This window comes from Mirounga angustirostris, unplaced genomic scaffold, assembly GCF_029215605.1.
Source record: "Mirounga angustirostris isolate CCGP_5_RB_7025 unplaced genomic scaffold, mMirAng1.0.hap1 SCAF_1, whole genome shotgun sequence".
Classification (NCBI taxonomy): domain Eukaryota; kingdom Metazoa; phylum Chordata; class Mammalia; order Carnivora; family Phocidae; genus Mirounga; species Mirounga angustirostris.
The window spans coordinates 190,770,397-190,793,104 of NW_026991709.1; the positions used below are offsets into that span (position 1 = coordinate 190,770,397).

Consider the following 22,708-nt stretch of genomic DNA (forward strand, 5'->3'; position numbering starts at 1 on the left):
GTCAAACAGTGGTTGACTCATTTATCAAATTCAAAGATTACTTTTTAAATTATATAAGTAATGCACAGATAAATGCATGGATATTATTGTAAAAATAAATTAATACAGATATACAAACACTTGTACTCAAATGTTCAAACAATCTTATTCATAAAAGCTCAATACTTTAAACAACCCAAAGTCTATCATTGGTGGATAAAGAAATTGTGGTATATCCATACAGTGGGATTCTACTCAGCAGTGAAAAAGAACAAACTATTGATACACACGATAACATAGATGAATCTCGAAATCATTATGCTAGGAGAAAAAAGCCACACACAAAAGATTACATACTGTATGATTTCATTTATATGAGATTTTGGAAAGGGCAAAGCTATTGTGACAGATGAGTGTTTGGCCAAGGGCTGGAGGTGAGGGAAGAGGATGAATACAAAGGAGTATGAGGGAACTTTTGGGGGTAATAGAAATAATTGATATCATGATTATGGTGTTGGTTATGCTACTGTATACATTTGTATTCATATAATTGTACAGTTAAAATTGGTGAATTTTATTGCATGTACAAATTATATTTCAATAAAGCAAAATTTTTATTTATTTTTTAAAGATTTTATTTATTTATTTGACAGAGAGAGAGAGACAGTGAGAGAGGGAACACAAGCAGGGGGAGTGGGAGAGGGAGAAGCAGACTCTCTGTGGAGCAGGGAGCCTGATGCGCGGCTCAATCCCAGGACCCTGGGTTGATGACCTGAGCCGAAGGCAGACGCTTAATGACTGAGCCACCCAGGTGCCCCTAAAGCAAAATTTTTAAAGTACAGATTAAGGTCTTTTGACCACTACACCAAAACCAGGTTCCCTCACTTCCTGGGAAGGCCTCCTCCTCCCTGCAAACAGGTTAAACAGGTAACCACCATCACTACTGCAGATTCTACTTAGACATTCTTGTTCTGGGGCGCCTGGGTGGCTCAGTCCTTAAGCGTCTGCCTTTGGCTCAGGTCATGATCCCAGCCTCCTGGGATCAAGTCCTGCATCAGGCTCCTTGCTGGGCTGGAAGCCTGCTTCTCCCTCTCCCACTCCCCCTGCTTGTGTTCCCTCTCTCACTGTCTCTCTCTCTGTCAAATAAAATCTTTAAAAAAAAAAAATTCTTTTTCTGCATTTACACACACACACACACTCACACTCACAAATACCCAGGAAATCCACAGTATATTGTTTTACAGTACTTCGTTCATTATTTGGCGTTCTCCACTAACTGTATTTTGGAGACCTTTTCATTAGAATTTATTTTTTATTTATTTATTTTGTAAAATATTTTTATTTATTTATTTGAGAGAGAGAGCATGAGAGGGGGGAGGGTCAGAGGGAGCAGACCCCCCGCAGAGCAGGGAGCCTGATGCGGGACTCGATCCAGGGACTCCAGGATCATGACCTGAGCCGAAGGCAGTCGCTTAACCAACTGAGCCACCCAGGCGTCCCTTCATTAGAATTTATAATTCTACATTATTCTAACTTCTGATAGTTTTATGCTGTATGGATATAATACAGTTTATTCAGCCATCCCCTCTATCACTCAACCATATTTGAACGTCATGGTGTGCCAACTCCAGGGAATACAATGGCATACAGAAAAGGATTTGAGTCCTGTCTTCTCAGCGTTTTCAGACAAGTGGGGTAGGGAGGAAGGTTGTCAATAATATTATATGTGAAATCAAAACTATTAAGAGTGGTTATGATTCTTTGAGCCTGAGTAATTCATCTAGTGAGATCAAACAAGTATTTTCCAAGGGAGTTAAACTTTTAATCAGATCTGATAATGACTTAACTAAGGTAGGGGTGTAGGTAGGGGTAGCTGCTAATCCTGAACTGCACCAACAGCATGGAGGAAATATGGGGATATGGCGAAAATTATGGGGAATGCGCTTAAAAAAATTTTTTTTTACAAGATGTATACCTAATTTTGTAATCAGAAAAACATTAAGATCATAAATATTTTTAGAATGAGGAGGCTTTCCACTTTCTTAACATAAGGAATTAAGTTTTCCATGCTTCAGGGAGAGAAATGATACAAGAAAAGCAATCTTTCCTCGTTGGCTTCTCTTAAAAAGCTGTACTAGTAGATGAACGTATCTCGGAGCTCTCTCCTCTTGACACAGGATTAGGGATATTCAGTATGACCTGGAGTGGACGGGTCAATGCGTCTAGGCCACAGCGTCTACGTCTGCACAACTTTTAACCACTTATCTCCTGGGAAAGGAAGGCCCACCTTCACCTCTCCACTAGGACAAGTGTCTGGTGCCGCGCAGGAAACGTACCGTGGCGGACCGGGGAATCCCCAGCGCTCGTAGCGTTTAAGAGTAGGGCACTCAAAGGGCAAGAGGAACCGAGCTTCACTTCCTAACCCACAATGCACAGAGCGCCTTTCCGGAAGTAAGGACTACAACCTCCTGGAAGTATTTATCCGGGCGGAAGCGTTTCGCCTAGAACCTGATTGGAAGTGACCAACCGAAGCATTGTGGGACTTTGTCCGTCTCCCAGTACGCATGTGCTAATTGGCTTCGCCACCGGGAGGTGACGGCGGCCAGAGAATCACGTCGGCGAAACTGGCCAATCCCTTTCGTGCGCAGGCGCAGTGGTTCGGCCAGCACCGGAAGCGCAGGGGGTTGGGGCGGCGGTGACGCGATTCTGTCCGCGTTGGAGGGGCCGGGCCGCAGCTGGAGTCGCCGCGGCTACCGCGTGACGTGGCATAGCAGAAGCCTAAAACGCCAGTCCCGGAGCTGCCGCGCCAGTCGTCGAGCAGCGCCCCGTTAGTTCTTGTTCCAGAGCTTCGTCTAACACGCCGGCTAGCGAGCCGTCTCTGCCGCCCTCTTTCTCCCTCAGCTCCTCTTCCTTCGCTCAGTTAGTTGGGAGCGTGAAAGGAGAAGGCCCGGGGACGCCCCAAAACCCCTTCTGCTCCTGCCCATCGCAAGTGCCACTACTGCCATGGGCCTCACCATCTCTTCCCTTTTCTCCCGCCTCTTCGGCAAGAAGCAGATGCGCATTTTGATGGGTGAGTGAGGGCCCGACAACCGAGGGCAGGCCGGGTCTCAGTGCTTGGGGCGGCCTCGGGGCCTGTTTGTCCCTCCGCCCGCTCTGGTGGGGGAGGGGCGGCGGGCTCGGGGTCAGGAGGAATTCTCAAGGGGGAACAATGGGGCGATAGGTGGGCGGTCGCCCCAGATCTGTGTAAGAGGCCGGATAGGGTCGCGGGACAGGTTTCTTCCTTCTGGCTTTGGCTTTCTTTACTTGATCTTACTGAAAGCCAGGCAGGATTGGGCGGAGATGTGGGGGAAGCGAACTCTTCTGATCTCGCTAAGCCCGGAAGACATTGGCGAGGCCCGTTCTGAGAGTGCGGTCTGGCTCGGGCTTCTCCGGTGTGGGCAGCGGTGAGGACGGAGGCAGAACTACTCCAGTCTTCCTCGTCCCCCTTTCTGCTCCGTGTACACACACACTGCACACTCCAGTGGTATGTGGCGCGAGCGGTCGCCGGGAGCCCGGGGCCGCCCGGGGCAGGAAGTGACCAGGCCCAGAGCGGTGGCAAGGGAGCACCCTCGGTTTCAGAAGAGTCCGGAGTCCTCAGCGCTCACTTCGCCAAACTTACTTCGCTCCGGATTCCACTTCATATTCTTTTCCTTATTAATGTCCCTGGAAACTGAGTTTATCGTGAATCACCTTTTGGCCACCCTCAAAAACTAAATATGTTGGTTTACTGTCTTTGGTTTTCAAACTAATTTTTATCTAGCTGGTTAAGGTTTAATGAAAAAACTTTTAAAGTTAATTTTTTAAGCCGATAACAAATTTCTAGTAACTGAACATTGTGACCCTTAATTTTAGGGTACCTTTATTTAGTAATAATTATAAAGGGCTTTTTAAAAATTTCTTTTGGAAAATAGGCTTTTGAAAACTGCTCTTCAGCGCCTGTTTTTTTTTTTTTTTTTTTAAGCTGAGGGAGAAGGGGCTTGTCACTTGGGTGATGTAAGCGGCCCCTCCCCCATATTACTGTGAGTTGTCTCTACATCACAGCTAAGCTCTGTGGACCTCAATAATGCAAAAAGGAGCTCCTCTAAATTAAACGTTCAAACTTGTCGGTTCATCAGGAGCTTGTTTATTTAGAGTGGGGAGGAAGTTATATTTTCTAGTTCTACTACCATTGAAAGTTTTCCGAAGCAAAATTCAGTAGTAATTCGAGGTGTATGAAGGTTACACATTTAGTTCTTTTTTCTCTTAACTGTTATTTTTAGCTTCTTCACAATTCATGGAATAGTTGTTAATAATTCATTCATAAAGATAAATCAAAATGTTTTCTCTAAAAAGTTTTTTAGATTTCATTTATAGAGACAATTTTTAAAGGAGGGCAGGCATGTTAAGTTTTTAAGGTGCCTGAAAGTTGACAGTCTAAAAAGCATCTGAAGTCATTGGGAGGACTTTGGACTGTGATAAATGAATTTCCAGGCTGTTCCTTAAAGAAATTAACTAGTTCCTAGTTGTGTTCCTGGAAATGTACTATGTTGGTCCTTTTATTTAAGATTGATTGTAAATGAATTGCTGTGTTTTGTACCCTGTCTTTTGTGATGGCTTAAAGTTTCAGCAGGAGAAGAAAAGTAGAGTTATGCTGTAAGCACTTTCCTAAATTTACTATATTAGGGGAGCATTTCTCCTACCTCCAAAAAATGACAATTGAAAGAAAATGGAAAAGTATTTAACTTTGTGCATTTGTGCAAGAGATAGAAGTCATGATTTGGAATTACTTTTTTAATGTTAAATGTTTTATTCTGGTTTCCTGTTCTTGTTTTGCTCTTTAATTTTGGGATAATCAGGTTTCCTTGATTAAAAACACTAAAGTCACAAGGTCAAGTTTTATAGTAACTCATCAAATGAAGCATAACCTTAGGATATTGCATGGGTAGGGAAAGAGGTGATTTGGAAGTTTGATAGTTGATTTTTTTTGTTTAGTTTTATGAAGTGACTGCATAAATAATCACTCTTAAGGTCTCTGTCCCTATTCAAGTTTAGAATTGAGTTAATGATTGCTTTTTTCATATTAATGTTCTCTGGCAGATATGTGTGCTTCCTTTACCTTTATAAGGCTTACATAAAATTCATACCTTCTTGAGTCAGTGACTTTTTCAGACTTTATCATTTTAAAGTGTTACTGAAAGATAGCAGTTAGCTCATGAGTCTGGTTTGCCAAATTACTGTGAAGTTTAAAATTTTACACTTGTTCTCTTAGAAGTTCAAATAATTTTAAAAGGTGTTTGAACTAATTCAAAACCAATGCAGTGTTTTAAATGTAATGTCACTTAAAGTATAGATTGACAGAAATTGTCTAGTTTTTTTTTTTTTGAGAAATCACTCATGTGAATGATATTACTGAGCTTAAATTCAAAGATGATCAGTTTCCATCTTAGATTTCCCATGTAGCCCTGCATTACCTTATTTTTAGACTGATCTCCAGTGTCTTGATCTGTGATAAGATGTAATTTTGGGAAATGATTCCCCAAGTTTTGTTTACATTGGAAAACACTAATGTGTTCTGTAGAGGAATTATTAATTCTAAGCTCTTTGAACTTATGAGTTTTTGCCTATTGAAAAGCTGAGAAAATGTTGCTTTTTAAAAGATTGCTAATAACAGTATAATTCTGTATTGTCTTTTATGTGACTGTGGTTTTGGGGGGATCGGGGAGCTTCTTTTATTTGCCAATTTGAAAAATATTACTAATATTTTAAGTGAGGCTTCAAGCTAAAGAGTGGTATTTCATGCTTTTTCCCCAGCATATTTTGTGAATAGATTTATTATGTGATTTTTAATTTTTTGTCCTCATTCTAAAAATAACATGTCTTTTTTTTAATTTTAAAAGAATAAAGTAATAATTAACTATAATTCCACCATTTCACTCTTGTTAACATTTATTATATTTACTGTCAGGTTTTTAAGAGGAAATTGGAGTTCTCTCTTTTTGACTTAGCTTATTATGAGCATTTTCTCAGGTCATTAGTTGAAAACATAATTGGCAGCCTTTAAAAAAAAAAGCCCTTCTGATTAGTTATGTGATATAAGGAAACAATAGAAAAGGCAAAAATCTTAGGTTGATGCTGCTAGAAGTTGATACAGCCATTTTTAGATGTACCCTCTGGCATTATTGCAGATGGCTTTCAGACTTTGATAATTTGCTGCTAATTAACACATTGATCAAAGTGCAGATATTTCTGATCTTTTGGGTAGAAGTAAAATCTAAGCTTATAATAATTTTTCTGTATACCTGGTAACCTCACTTTCAGTTTTGATGGTCAGACTTCTGAGGAATTAGGTAAAATACTAAGATACTGTATGTCCACCAGAAAAACCAAAAGGCAAGATGGCAGTGTATAAATACCATTTGAGAGCTCTGGTATAGACTTAGGGGTTTTGGTTTTAATTTTTAAAAATTGAGATGTAATTCATGTAACATAAAATTTATCTCTTTAAAGTGTACAGTTCAGTGGTTTTACTATATTCACAAACTTGTGTCACTATTGCCACTGTCTTTTTTTTTTTTTTTAAGAGCACATGAGTGTGTGTGTGGGAGGGGGGCAGAGGGAGAGAGAATATTAAGCAGGCTCTACGCCCATCGCAGAGCCCAACAGGGGGCTCAATCCACCACCCTGAGATCATGACCTGAGCTGAAATCAAGAGTTGGACGCTTAACTGACTGAGCCACCCAGGTGGCCCACCATCACCAATATCTTAATTCTAGAACATATTCATCAGCCCAGAAAGAATCTCTATACCCATTAGTGGTTACTGCTCCCCTTCTTCCCCAGTTCTTCTGCAACTACTCATCTACTTTTAGTTTCTGTGGGTTTGTCTAGTCAGGATAGTTCACATAATGTAATCGTACAATGTGTCCTTTAGTGCCTAGCTTCTTTCATTTAGCATAATGTTTTAAAGGTTCATATTTTATCGTGTGTCAGTACTTCATTCCTTTTTAAGGCTGAAGAGTAATTCCTTTCTATGAATATACCACATTTTGTTTATCCATTCATCATTTGACGGAAATTTGATTGTTTCCACTTTTGACTGTTATGAGTAATGCCGCTGTGAACATTTGAAAAGTTCTTGTATGGGCATATAATTTTAATTGTCTTGGGTAAATAAATACCTAGGAGTGGAATTGTTGGGTTCTGTGTTAACTATATTTAACATTTTAAGGAACTGACAAAACTGTTTTCCATTTCAGCTACACCATTTTACATTCCCATCAGCTGTGTCTCAGGGATCTAACTTCTCCATAAGACTTGGGGTTTTGCATACGTCTTCTACTGCTGTGATTCTGGGGACATTTCTGAACCTCAGATGCTGCGTTTGAAAAATAGAGGGTAGTTGTAAGGTTTATATTACAAAAATGTATGGAATCACCTAGTGTGGTGCTCAGAACACAGTAAGCACTCAATTTAAATTATTTTTAAATAATTATGAAGTTGTATTTTAAGCTTCCTTGTAGAAAATTGAAAGATAAAAACATGAAAAAGAAAAATACTCTGTGTGAAACTTTATCCACCTGAAAATATACTTTTTTCATCCCAGTCTCCTTTCTGTGTTTTTTTTTCCAATTTGAGGTCATGGAGTCTAGTGTCTTTAACTTAAAATATAAATATTTCTTGCTGCCACACTTTAGTAGACATGCTTTTTAATGATTGGCTAAGAGTTTTGGGGTAGTTTTGTTGCTGTTAAGACTTTGGTCAAAGTGCAGGTCCAGTTAAGGAGAACAAGTAATTCCAGTATCTTTCAATACAGTGACTTGTTTATGGGGGTGAAAGGGAGGGAGGGCATTACTGGAATGTACAGATTAGTCTTATCTTGGCTAGGTGAGAACTGGTTATAGTTTCATTTTGTGAAGAAAATTCATTGCCAGATATTGCCACAGTAAGGAAGGAGGTACTTAAGAAATGACTGAAGTAGCACAAAATTGTTAGACCAACATGTTTTTGAGTAAAGAACTATATAATGAGTTTTAAGTGATGGTATATGCATCTTTAATCTCACAGTAGAAATCCCTTTTTTAAAAAAAATTCTGGTTTACATTTATATAGCACTGTTATTTTTTTTGTGCAATTCAAAAGATATATTCATGATTTTAGAATCTTGTATGGGGCTGTGAGCTATTTAACTATCTTACAATTTTTATTTTAAAAATAACTTGCTTATTAAAAAGCCTTATGGTTGCATTATTTTGTAAACACTTCCCCCCCTTTTTAAATTAAGTATATAATATATATTCAAGGCTCTTAAGCAGTCATCTTCCTAATAGATATATCAGGAAATGTAACCAGGCCAATGTATTAATAAAGGAAATCTGCTACTTTGGAATTTTTTTTTTTAATGAAAGTAACTCATGTTTATTGTGTGAAGAAAATTCTAACTTAGAAGTAGAATATTATGCACGCAATCAGGTGTTGGCAGTTTCATTAAAAATTGGGTTACCTCTGTGCTTTTCTAGAACTTAAAATAGTTATGATAATTTGTCTTGGGTTTCTTTCATTCTGTGTCAGTATTTTTGGATTTAAATTGTTTTAGTGATGGTATGAGGTTCAATTGGACTTCCAGTGAGGACTAGCATGTGCCATAGTTCTCAAAACCTAACTCAGGTGGGGCGCCTGGGTGGCTCAGTTAAGCATCTGCCTTTCACTCAGGTCATGATCCTGGGGGATCTAGTCCCACATGGGGCTCCTTTCTCAGCAGGGAGCCTGCTTCTCCCTCTCCCTCTTCCGCTCCCCCTTGCGCTCTCTCGCTTTCTGTCAAATAAATAAAATCTTTAAAAAAAACCCCTAGCTCACGTTTTTCTAATCAGCTGTAGTTTCACTTCTTCTGACTTGGGTTTAATCATATTTTGACTTAGATACTTTTTTATTGATTTATTTTTTTGTTTTTGAGAGAGCTCGTGCAAGCGGGGGAGGGGCACGGAAAGGGAGAGATTTTTTAAAAAATATTTTATTTATTTATTTGAGAGAGAGACAGCATGAGCACGAGTGGGGTGAGGGGCAGAGGGAGAAGCAGACTTCCTGCGGAGTAGGGAGCCTGATGGGGGGCTTGATCCCAGGACTCTGGCATCATGACCTGAGCGGAAAGCAGACACTTACCTGACTGAGTCACCCAGGTGCCCTAAGAATCTTTTTTTTTTTAAATTTATTTGTGGGTGCCTGGGTGGCTCAGTCGTTAAATGTCTGCCTTCGGCTCAGGTCATGATCACAGGGTCCTGAGATGGAGGCCCATATTGGGCTCCTTGCTCGGCGGGAAGCCTGCTTCTCCCTCTCCTACTCCCCCGCTTGTGTTCCCTCTCTCGCTGTCTCTCTCTCTCAAATAAAATAAAATCTTAGGAAAAAAATTTGTAGAGGAAGAGAGTGCACACACACACACACAAGCAGGGGGCGGGGCTGAGGGAGAATCTTAAGGACTCCATGCTGAGCATGGAGCTGGACACAGGGCTCATCTCAGGGCCCTGGGATCATGACCTGAACCGAAACCAGGAGTTAGCTCCTTAACCAACTGCACCACCCAGGTGCCCCAGAGAGCGAGAATCTTAGGCTCCACATCCAACATAGACCAGTTCAGAGCTCAATCCCATCATGCTTAAGTGAGCCACCCAGGTGCCCCTGTTAACTTAGGTGCTTAAGGGCGAATTCTGCTTTATTTTAAAATTTGATCAAAATCACCTGAGAAGGACTTATTCTCTCAAGAGACAGCTGCTTTTTTTAAATTTAATTTCATTTTAATTAAATTAATTAACATATAGTATATTATTAGTTTGAGAGGTAGAGTTCAGTGATTTGTCAGTTGCTTATAACACCCAGTGCTCTGTTACATCACGTAGAGACAGGTTTTTCAAACAATGAAATGATCATATTGTTCTTCCCATTGTTTTCTGTATTTTTACTGAAGATATCAAACTTTAGTTTTGTTTCTTTGTGTCTATTTTAGAATTAGATTTTCTGATTTTTTTTTTTTTTTTTTTTGGGGATACTGTCCCATACTCAAAAAACAAAACACCTCCTGGGGCCAGTTGGTCTTTCTTGTGCCCATGAGTGAGGGCTTAGTTGCTCACTCTGTCTAGTAACTGTCATAGTATTTTGGAAAGAATAAACCTGAATATCTCAGTATGAAGGAGTAGGGAACACAGTTTAATTAGAAGACACAGGATACGAAGACATAAATTGCCTGAGTGTACAGAGAGATCTTAAAGCTACCTTTGTAGGGTACAGAGCAGAAAAGGTTGTTACATGGGTAGAAGGGCTCTGAAATTGCCTATAGCCTTTAGTTCTGTTTTGAACTGATAAAAGTTAAACTTACTTGCACAGTAATGTAAATTAGGTAAGTAGGGTGATTTCTGTGTGTGTGTGTTTTCTTTAACTTAATAGCATTTGTTTCATGTACCAATCAAAGTCATTCTTTGATTTAAATATTTAAAAAGCAACCTTGCTTAAATCATGAAGTTGAATTCATATCACAATCTGTGATAGCGTAAGGGCGCCTGGGTGGCTCAGTCGGTTGAGTGTCTGCCTTCGGCTCAGGTCATGGTCCCAGGGTCCTGGGATGGAGCCCCGCGTCGGGCTCCCTGCTCAGCGAGGAGCCTGGTTCTCCCTCTCTCTCTGCCTGCCACTCTGCGTAGTTCTGTTTTCTCTCTCTGTCAAATAAATAAAATCTTAAAAAAAAAAATCTGTGATAGCATAAATCTAGATGGCCATATGTGATGTCCAGTGATACATTCAGTGAGGTTATTAGATACTGACCTTCCATTTAGAAGGGTTTGACAGTGTAGAATATGTGGATTTTGAGAGATTCATACTTAAAATGAGCATTTAATTTGCTCATCACTATCATTGTAATGAAGAAGTATACCCTCTTACTCCAGGATGGATTTTTTTTCCCTCAGAAACAAGCACATTCTTCCCTACTTGTATCTGCTTCAAAGGAATTGTTTTAAGAATTTAGACATTAGTTACATTGGAGATGAATATGATAAGGCCATTTTTTACAACCCAAATTAACCAATCTTTTGTTCTCATTTCTGTGCATTTGATGTAGAAATGAATTTAGGTAGGGGTAATATTGGCCTCATCTTCCTTTATTATCATTTAAGGACACTAGTGCATAGTTAACATTTTTTTAAGATAATTTTTATTCACTTGTTTTTATGTGTTCTCTGATTCAATATGTAACTTGGGTTTTTAAAAATGATAGTAGTTCATAGAATTAATAAGGATTGAATTAGAAAATATCTTAGATTAAATGATTCGATCTCCTTGTTTTACAGTTACTTTCTCTGGGCTCAGTTTCCTAGAGTGACTTGTTTAAAGACACTTAACTGGGGCGCCTGGGTGGCTCAGTCGTTAAGCATCTACCTTCGGCTCAGGTCATGATGCCAGGGTCCTGGGATCGAGCCCCGCATCAGGCTCCCTGCTCCGCAGGAAGCCTGCTTCTCGACCTCTCGCACTCCCCCTGCTTGTGTTCCCTCTCTCACTGTGTCTCTCTCTGTCAAATAAATAAAATCTTAAAAAAATAAAATAAAATAAAGACACTTAACTAATTTGTGGCAAAGCAAATCTAGAGACCAGAGCCTGAGTCAGCCAGATACTCTTTTCTTTTCACTACTACATGCTGTCTCTCTAGGTCTAGAAAGAAAAATGGAAAGGCTTTCTGTAGCAAGTGTTGCCCTAGGGGATCAGAAATGAAGTAATTTCATTTCTAACTCATTTGTGCTTTGACCAGTCGACTTTTGCTTTCAAACTATAAATTTGTTGTAAAATTAATTCTTAGTGTGTGTGCTTTTGGTCTAGATTTAAAAATTTTAATGTCTTTTTCTAGTTGGATTGGATGCTGCAGGCAAGACGACCATTCTGTATAAACTGAAGTTAGGGGAGATAGTCACCACCATTCCTACCATTGGTAAGAAAGTTTACGGATGACTTTAATTCATATCATAATATATTATAAAATGAAATAGAATATGGTTTAATTTTGAAGCAATTTTTTAAGGCTTTATTATTTTAGAGAGCTTTATGCTCGCAGAAAAATTGAGAGGAAGGTACAGAGATTTCTCATAAACTCCCTGCCCCCATGTATATATAGCTTCCCCCTTTATCAACATCACTCACTCGAGTGGTACATTTGTTATAACTGATGAACGTCATTGACATAATTATCCAAAGTCCATAGTTTACCTTAGAGTTCCCTCTTGGTGTTGTGCATTCTGTGGGTTTGGACAAGTTTACTATGGCATATATCTATCATTGTAACTGGCTTAGGTTTTTTCAGTTTGTTGATTAGGAGATTTTTAAAAAGCAATTCTGAGAGAATTCCACAGTAAGGGGTTTCATTTTCTTAATGACATTTTGCACAACTGTCTTTTTTTTCTTTGTAGGTTTTAATGTGGAAACAGTAGAATATAAGAACATTTGTTTCACAGTATGGGATGTTGGTGGTCAAGATAAAATTAGGCCTCTCTGGAGGCATTACTTCCAAAACACCCAGGTAAGGAATGCTATACAGTTTGTATAACTTTTCTTTATATGTTTTATGCTTTAAAGTTTCTTTTGATATCTACTATTTAACTGAGTGTTGGCATTCTTATATGAGTTGGCATTCTTATCACTACTTACATATTCTTCAGTGAACTCTCTCACTCATGCCTTTGAAGGCTAAGTTACCCAGAATGGAAGAGTTACATAGCCATCATAACAATATTTTGGCAGATTAGATGGAGGTGGTTCTCAAGATTGAATTAGGAGTTCTGTTTGTTTCGTTCTTAGTCTAGAAACTAAGGTCTATATAACTTTCTGTCATTTTAATTTTTAATGAATAAAAAGCAATTAGTAGTCCTTCATTTAGCCCAGTTAAAAGTGTTTACCTTATTAAAATACATTAAGAAAAAAAATATACTGGGGTTCCTAGTGGTGTAGTTGGTTATGTGTCTGACTCTTGGTTTCAGCTCAGGTCATGATCTCAGGGTTATGAGATAGACCCCCCGTGTTGGGCTCTGCAGTCAGCGCAGAGTCAGCTTGAGATTCTTTTCTCCCTCTCCTCGTCCTGTTCATTTTCCCTCTCTCTCTCTCTTTCTAAAATAAATTTTTAAAAAATATATATTAATGTAGATCCACTTCATTGATTTATAAGGTATTTTTATATTATCATCTAGTGTGTAGTGGCATGGGAGAGACCTTAGTAATCCTGTGAGTAGGAGTTCTCGAATTCGGCTGCATATTAGAATCACCTGGGGAGCTTTAAAAAACTTCATTATGGAAATTGTCAAATGTACACAAAAGTAGAGAGAATAGCATATAAACTTTCACATATCTTTTACCCAACTTCAATTATTAGGATATGGCCAATATTGTTTAATTGATGTTTCTCTCTAATGTACTTCACCTTTTGGATTATTTTAAAGTAAGTCATTTCATTTAGGGAATATGTTTTTGAAGTAAAATTAGGGACAAAGTAAAACTTTGCTAATCCTTAGTTTGTAATTCTTGACTAAGAGTAACCCTGGTCTTAACCTAAATTTGTTTAGAATGCTTTGTATGTAATGTACTTTTGCATTTTTGTTCTGTTTCGTTTTTTTGGGGGGGGGGGGAGTGCTCGTGCATGTGGCGGGGAGGGGTAAAGGTAGAGGGAGAGAGAGAATCTTAAGCAGGGTCCGTGCCCACCGTGGAGCCCAGCATGAGGCTTGATCTCACAACCCTGAGATCATGATCTGAGCCAAAATCAAGTGTTGGACACTTAACTGAGCCACCCAGGTGCCCCATTTACTTTTGAGTTCTTGAGATTAGATCCATTCCTGGCCTCTTTGGATCACCTTGTAATCAAAAGTCCCAAGTACTTCTTCTTAGAGAACTCACGACTACAGGGGAAAGTTTTTATGTGTTACCAGATGTAATGTCAGCTAAGCTCTTACACCAGCTTTTCTAGCATTTCTAGCATCAGTTCTATTAGCTATAAAATGGAAAAGAAACGAATACTGTTTAACCATGCTTCTAACTTAACAAGCCAGGACACAGGATTTATTGTAGTAAATTCCTCTTCCCTCATTAGATAATTCCAATTATTTTGCTGTTCTAAGTAAGTAAATACTTGGCCTTTTAAGTAGTCTTTTATTGTAGCCAAACTTATCTTTAGAATCCTAGCTTTTCTACACTTTTGATTCTAGGTTGTACCAGGAAGTGAATAACTGAATTTATTACTGAAATACTTCTTTCTCTCAGTAGTGTTACTTTGGAACTGATAGTGTTATTTACATTTTAAAACAAAATAAAAATGGATTGTTAGTAGTACAAATAAAATTGGATCCCTTTTGGAGCCATTGCCTCTTCTAGAGGGATAGATTTTTTTTTTTTTTAAGATTTATTTATTTATTTGTTTATTTGAGAGAGAGAGAACGAGAGAGAGAGCAGGAGAGGGAGGAGGGTCAGAGGGAGGAGAAGCAGACTCCCCGCCGAGCAGGGAGCCCGATGCGGGACTCGATCCAGGGACTCCAGGATCATGACCTGAGCCGAAGGCAGACGCCTAACCATCTGAGCCACCCAGGTGCCCCTAGAGGGATAGATTTTAAAAAGGAATAACTTTTGGAATAGGAGGGAAAGGAGGAGACAACATTTACTAAAGCCTGTGATAAGCCAAGTGCAAAGTAGATTCTTTTATACCTGTATGATTACATTTAACAGGCTTATAAAGTTGGCTGGCATGGTTTTATTTTTATAGAAGAGGCATGTTCCAGGATTAGGTCATTTATGTAATAAGTAGTCTTGAGATTTGAATTTGGATATCCTTCTATTATGCCATACTGGCTCTCATAGCACCAAAAGTATTTTCAAAGATTAGGAGGTTTAAAATGATGGTTTCCAGCAGAGACAAAGGAAATGGGTTTGAAATTCGCTAGACCAAAGAAAATCGTCATTTAATGACCATAGCCGAAAATAAATATTAGGTACCCTGGCAAGCTCAGTACTATGATGGTACTGAGGGGTACATACAAAATGAAGTAGCTCTTTGCCCTAAGTGGATTTTATGCTCTGATGGAGTTAATCTATTTATTTATATAAATAAGTAAGCACAAGACAGTTTGTGATTAAGTGACAAATGATCAAAAAATACTTCAGTGGTCAGGGTTGTGGGGAGAATAATATTTAAAGTAATCACTTTAGTATTAATAGGAATAGATTTTTAACAAAACTACCAAGGTAATCTGCCCTCTCTAGTTGAAAATTTTATACTTTCCCATTTGAAAGTTTTTAGAAAAGTCTTAACTGTTTCCTTAATTCCATTTCTTTTCTAGAATAGAATTCTTATGTTTGTGAATATCTGATAAGAATCGTTACTACTTTTCTTTTTGTTAAGAATTTCGTATTTGGGGCGCCTTGCTGACTCAGTCTATAGAGTATGTGACTCTTGATCTCAGGATTGTGAGTTAAAGCCCCACCTTGGGCCTAGAGTTTACCTAAAAAATAAAAATAAAAGAATTTCTTATTTGATCAAGTCAACCATTGTGGAGCAGGGCTTACTTTTCTCTAAGAAGCCTACCAAAACTATTTTGTGTGCCCCTTCCCTCTTTTTTTTTTAAGAAACACTTTATGCATGCCTTTTACTGAATATGCTAATTCAGTCAGTAAATTCATGCATCTTTAGGATCTTTGGTTGATTCTTTTTCCTTTTGTTCCCACTTAGTGACCATTTTGTTACTTGGACTTATCTGTACTTAACATGCAAGGGAAGAGGGATAAAATTTATTCATAGTGTAGTTGAGAAAAGTGATCAGTTGGTTAAGAGTAAGATTTTTTTTTTAAGACTTTATTTATTTATTTAGAGAGAACATGTGAATGGGAGAGGGGCAAAAGGGAGAGGGAGAAAAAGAATCGTTAGCAGACTCCCATGCTGAGCGTAGAGCCCCATGGGAGACTTGATCCCACGACCCTGAGATCATGACCTGAGCCGAAATCAAGAGTCAGATGCTCTGACTGAGCCACCCAGGTGCCCCCCCCCCTTTTTTTTTTAAATAACATAAGTTAAAATCACAAATAGTGCTCAAATCTATTTTTAGTACTTAGGGCACTGTTCTTTTTTTGTTGTTCTTTTAATAAGGAGACATTGTCTTCCAAATGTTTAACTCAGTATGGTTCTTTTGTCTGTACTTACATTTTATATTTAGTGTCTCCTTTAAGGTTAACTGTTGCAATTTATTTAAACAATTTTTCCCCAGGGTCTTATTTTTGTGGTAGATAGTAATGATCGTGAAAGAATTCAGGAAGGAGCTGAAGAGCTGCAGAAAATGGTAAGAATATTTTTTAAATTAATATTTCTAAGATGTGTTTTTCAGGGTGACAGTGGTAGTGTTAGTGGTTGGTATCTTACTGTGATTAGATTACACAAATGAATTGTTTCAGAGCTAGAAAGAGCCTTGAGGAACTGTCATGACAGGTTCTTAAGAACACACATAAAAATCTCCTATAGAACTTTTTAAAAAACACACAGAAGAGTAGCTACTTCATTAAGTTGGGAGGAAGGCTCAGCTTGTTTTTAGCATGCTCCAGGGGGTGATATTCTCTGGTTGAGGATATCTCCATTAGTCCAGTCCTTTATTTAATAGATTAAAAATCTGTAGTTTTGGAACTTTTGTGATCTAGGAATCTTGGCTCAAACCCCTTGTTCCCAGGGTCTTTGGGTTTGGTTTTCTCTGTTCTGTACCTATATAATACATACTTTGAAATATTTCATAATAGCACCCATGATAAAGAATTCCACCTGAAGATAGTAGCATTTTGGTTGATACGGTATTTTAGCTTTGCTATGTATCAGCTTGTTCTCAGGTACGGTTGACCCTTGAGCAACATCATGGGGGTTAGGAGTGCCGACTCATGGCCCAGTCACCATGTGTACAGTTGGAAATCCACGTATAAGTTTTGAGTCCTCAAAAACTTAACTACTGCTTTTGCTGGCCACAGTTTAGTGGCGGGAATATTGCCTCCTGAGGCCATGCCTTCCCGTCCTAGGTGGCAGTTCTTCGTGCCAGTCATAATTGTAACCCAAAGAGCAAGCAGCCACCAAGCCCTCCGACTCTGGAGTGGGAGGCAGGGAGGGTGGGCCTGCACAGGTCCCCGGTGCCCAGGTGGTGCATCCCAAGGACCGCTTGACGCTGCTGGTCAGGCTGAGAGCACAGACAAAACAGTAACTCTTGGAATAAAAATCAGTACTTAATGCAAATGAAGAAAAAACTCCAGAACAAATCATGCCAGATAAGCAAATTGAAGCTAAAACTGAGGACCTGGAAAATGAAATTGAAGAGTTAAAAATTGCTTTTGAAATGAAAAAAGCTTGCATTAAAGGATGCAACTTTCAACTACACTTAAAAAAAAAAAACCTGGAGAAAACCCCAACCAAGTGTGCTCATGGATAACATGAAACATGTATTAAAGCTAAATGAATAATGAAATCACACCAGGAATCTTGGAATTTGGAGGAAAAGCTGCTTGATGTTGAGAAGACGAGATTAGAACAGATGTTTAGAAAATGTTTTAGGAATACAGACTGAGAAGAGCAAACAGAACGATGAATTCGGACAATATGGAAAATTCAGATGAGATAAAGGCCAGACCACAAAACCTACAAGTGGAGATATAGATTACTAAAATTATTCAGTATGTGTTCCAGAACCTCATTTAGGGAGTAAAGGCAATTGGGCAGAGGATTTTGCCTTTAAGGAAACTGTTCTACAGCTTGACAAGAATCTCACCGTGATCTAATAAGAATTCTGTTTTGTCATTTTTTTGTTTTGGTCTTTATATGTCATTTAAATAGCAGATTTCAAGTAAAATTCTTTTTAATGTTTTTGGAACTATTGTAATACTCCAGTTTTTTTGTGGCTTAGCACTTTAACATGGAATCTGTTGTTTTAAATAAAAGTGACTGGCATACTCAAAAAGAATCTGAGAATCTTAGTCTTGGGAGGGTTTGTCAACAAGGACCCTGGGATCGTGACCCAAGCTGAAGGCAGTTGCCTAACCAACTGAGCCACCCAGGCGCCCCACCGATCCTGACTCTTAATGGATGATCATGAAAGCTGAAATGAATGATTTACTTTAATGGAGTGCAGGATGATTGGCTTGAAAAATAGTTTTGCTTTACTTGAAAGGCATATGATTATTTGCTTGGGATTTAAAAATTGAAGGATATGAGATTAAGTGTCCCTGAACTTTATGTAGTGAAATTAGGTTGATGTTTAATAATATATTTAATGTTGAATAAGTGGTATATGCAGGAAGACAATGTTTTACCTAGTTTGTCACAGTGATTTGAGTTCCAGTTTGTTAGTTGTTAACATCTTAGCTTTTGTTTTCAGCTTCAGGAAGATGAGTTGCGAGATGCAGTATTGCTGCTTTTTGCGAACAAACAGGATTTGCCAAATGCTATGGCCATCAGTGAAATGACAGATAAATTAGGTCTTCAGTCTCTTCGTAACAGAACAGTAAGTATTTGGAGGTTCATATTAAGCACCTGACTTTTAGAATTAATGTAATTGCTTAAGGAAGTATTCACTTTAAGTACCTATTAAGGAATTGTCCCTTTTGAACAGATAACGTGCACATCATTAAAAAAAAAACAAAGTAATACACTCTTATAGACATGAGCCCTTTCAGGCTTTTCTGTGTGTTCAATTTTTAAACTATGTTAATTATATCTTCTCTTTTTTTTTAAGAGAGGGCTAGAGGGAGAGTCCCAGGCAGGCTCTACAGCCAGTGCAGAGCCCAATATGGGGCTCGATCTCATGACCCTGAGATCATGACCTGAGCCAAAATCAGGAGTTGGACACTTAACTGATTGAGCCACCTAGGCACCCCTCCATTTTTTAACTTTTAATATTTATCCTTTAAGGATCCAAATGTTTAGGTATCTTTATTTCATTTGGTTTTTGTTAACTTTATCCTCAAAACATTTAGTATCAATAAAAGATGTACTTTATGAGAATTGTATAATCTAAAGATTATTGATATTGTTAATTTTACTTTTATATCTTTTATTTTTTTTATTTTTATTTTTTAAAAGAATTTATTTATTTATTTGACAGAGAGAGAGACAGCGAGAGAGGGAACACAAGCAGGGGGAGTGGGAGAGGGAGAAGCAGGCTTCCCGCAGAGCAGGGAGCCGGATGTGGGGCTCGATCAATTTATATCTTTTAAATAGCTCTGCAGCAAGTATTTTGTAATTTGGTTTTCTTACTAAAACTGCAAAATTTTTGCAGCCCTGTTTTAGATAATCTTGTTTTATACTGTTTGCCTTTTAACATCCAAAGCTTATGAACTACCATTATGACATTAAACAAGTTTTTAATTTAAAATTAGAAGAAGTATTATGCTTGTTCTCCAGTAGCTTGTTTTAGATCAGTGATTTAAATACTGGCAAAACACAGTATACCGTTTTATATATACAAATGGTATCACAAACTTCAGTGTGACTTGTGCTTTACAGTGGTTTTTCACTAAGTTGTCAACAAGGCAGATAGTGTGCTGTGGCGGTAACTGTACAGGCTGTTTGAGATGTCCCAGGCTGCTTTAAACCAGCTAAACTCTAGATGATACCCGTTTTCAGTGCTGTGAAGATAAGAATTTATACCTTTTTTTTTAAAGATTTTATTTATTTGAGAGAGGGGGAAAGCACGAGCAAGGGGAGGGGCGGGGGGAGAAGCAGGCTCCCCACTGATCAGGGAGCCCGATGTGGGACTCATCCCAGGACCCTGGGATCATGACCTGAGCCGAAGGCAGATGCTTAATGACCGAGCCACCCAGGCGCCCTAAGAATTTATACCTTTAACCAGCCTTCTAGGTTACTGGGGTGTTTTGGTATTCAAATAATAATTGGCAGTGTGGTGTACTTGCATTGACCTTGGCAATATTAAAGCAAGGTCTTTATTGTAAGGCAGAATAAAACAGGTCAGTAAAGAAAAATAATAAAAATAAACTATCTCTTAAAGGTAATTAAATTGTTGGGGTGCCTGAGTGGCTCAGTCATTATGTGTCTGCCTTTGGCTCAGGTCATGATCCCGGCATCCTGGGATCGAGCCCCACATCAGGCTCCCTGCGTCCGCGGGAAGCCTGCTTCTCCCTCCCTCTCCCACTCCCCCTGCTTGTGTCCCCTCTCTCGCTGTGTCTCTCTCTCTCTGTCAAATAAATAAAATATTTAAAATAAAAAATTTAAAAAGTAATTAAATTGTTTTCTAGATCTTTTTCTTGCTCTTTGTTAACGTTTCTTGGCATTTCATATAGTTCCTGGTACCATTTTTAAAAGTGAAACTTTTTGGAATGCATGGGAACTAAAGATAGTGAAATTATCTGAAAAGCTTGCTTCCAATGTCAACAGCTCCTATTCTTTTCAAAAGTTTGCCTCCTGTACTCTGAACTTAGTTTTATGGGAAACGAGGGTTATAAAGACCTGGTGGGTACTTAATTAGTTACTAATCTTCCTATGAATGTTCTTTTTGGTTTAAGGAGTACATTGTTGATTAAATCTATTGAATGGGTAGGAGTACCTTTAAATATGACAGGAGTTTTGTGAGAAGCATGTTTGAGAACACTTCCAATCTATACAGTTACTGAGGTTATTAAATATAAAAGTAATCGTGAGATGTATGCTGTATTTACTCCTCTATTCCTATAGTTTTATATATTAATTTTTTGTTTTCTTTTTTCCTGTACATTGGTGGTGACTGCTGACTAAGTATTACCCTTGGGCAGTTGGGGGAAATACTTAATTTTCTGATCGCAAAAGTTTAAAGACGGTGGTTATATATAGTCTTCTGTTAATCAAGTATTTTCTTGTTCTTCCTTTACAGTGGTATGTTCAAGCCACTTGTGCTACACAAGGAACTGGTCTGTATGAGGGACTTGACTGGCTGTCAAACGAGCTTTCAAAACGTTAAATGAAACTGGATATCTAACCAAGGACACATTTGATAGAATTGGTCTAGGCTTGTTACAACAAAATTAGTTTGCATCTTGGTTATTAAACAGTATCCGGGACTGGTTTGGGCAGAATATTACAGCGTTTAAACTTATTTTGTTGCCAATTATTGTTGACCAAGTATAATATTGCTATTTAGCAATATGCTTGGTTTTAAAGAAATTCTTCTTAACTTGGGAAAAAAGTGTCCTCTTTTAATTTTAATTCCCTTAAGCCTAAATGCCTGGACATAGCTATTGTGACACCTTTAAATAAATCCGTTTTGAATGTTTTTTGAGCCCACGAGAAATAATGTTTTAAAGTTATCCCCTTGCTACTTTAATGATACCTTTATCATTCCTGGGACAGTCTGCTGATTTAAAAAATGTAGCATTCCATTTGTATTTATTTTTCTCCCTTGCCAAAAGGATCTTCTAATACTGCTTGTACCAGCCAGGGAAATGCTCCAAAACACTATTCAGATCTCTTGCACTGAGGAACTTATATTTCCCCCCCTTATTGAATCCTGGCTTTCATCAGCCAAGCTTACCTTAGTGTGGTTTGGATTTGATAGCTAATTAGCTTCTGTGCTGGTTGCAAAGAGTTCATATTGAGATGATTTTTAATACCCAGCAGATTGTCTTCCTTTATATTGTATCTTTTTTATGTTGCATGTTGCTTTTTGGTATCAGCCTGACTCTTTGCCCAGTATATGATAGTTCTGCTGATGTTTTGTTTATCGGTGAACATATCTTCATTAAGAGTTTTTGGAAAACTCATCAAACTCAGTAAGTTTTCTTCATAACCCATTTGGAATTATTCCTAATAAAATGATAAAAATATGTAATTGTGTGTGTTCTTTTTGAGTCTTGAAGATGTTTGAAATGGATTTTCTTATTTACCAAGTTAATTTGCATATATTACATTTTGTGAACAATAATATAGGTCTCAGTGAGTTTACTAATTGTTTAAATTGGAAGTAAGGTATGGGTTGCTATCGTGTGTAACAGTGGGGGGTAACTTCAAAATTTTAGTTTCCTTTAATAATTAAAAATAGAATTTGACACTGTACATTTCTAAACTCAGATCAAGAGTAAAAAGCTGTAATAAAATGAACTGCCCAAAAAGCATGTATGATGTGTTTGTTTCACAACTAATGTTAGTTTAAAAAATGCAAGTGCTGTTTGCGTGGCAGAATGCAGACTGTTAGTGATGCCGCTCTCCTGCGTCAAGGAGTTCACAAGCACTTTGTTTTAGCTCCATGTATTTCAGAACTTCTGCGGAGAGCTGCATGTAACAAATTCTTTGTTAATAAGGCAATAAAGGTATTTATACTTCATTAACTACCTTTATGAAGTTATTAAGGACTCACCTTGGTAACCTTAGGAGTAATTAACTTAGTTTTTGTCTACAATGTTTTATGTATCTTACAAATCTTTCAAATTCCAAACCAAATATATGCTAGTAAAATAATGTATATTTTTGAATCATAAAAAAAAAGTGAAAGGAAATTGGAATTAAGTAGCTGATGATGGTCATGCAGGTTCCTGGGGTAAAGTGTGTGTGTGTTTAACCTGGGTCATTTGATGTAAGTGCAACTTCCTAGCCTACCGGATGAATTCTCCCTTCTGCCTGAGTAAGAAAGGTATCTTTTCTTGTGGGATAAAACTAAGATATGATGTAGTATGTGTAGTTTTACAGGGTTCAGCTAGGTAGTAT

At 38.1% G+C, this 22,708-nt stretch overlaps 1 protein-coding gene and 1 pseudogene across 1 annotated transcript; both read left to right on the top strand.

Moving 5' to 3' along the window:
* The first annotated feature begins 2,247 nt into the window (after positions 1-2,247).
* On the top strand, positions 2,248-21,836 carry ARF4 (ADP ribosylation factor 4). Its single transcript, XM_045862129.3, has 6 exons — positions 2,248-3,049; positions 11,876-11,956; positions 12,432-12,541; positions 16,260-16,331; positions 18,396-18,521; positions 20,883-21,836. The coding sequence occupies exons 1-6, from the start codon at positions 2,983-2,985 to the stop codon at positions 20,967-20,969; spliced, it is 543 nt and encodes a 180-aa protein (XP_045718085.1). The 5' UTR covers positions 2,248-2,982; the 3' UTR covers positions 20,970-21,836.
* Positions 17,082-18,203, top strand: LOC135364781 (centromere protein H-like; annotated as a pseudogene).
* Positions 21,837-22,708: the final 872 nt, after the last annotated feature.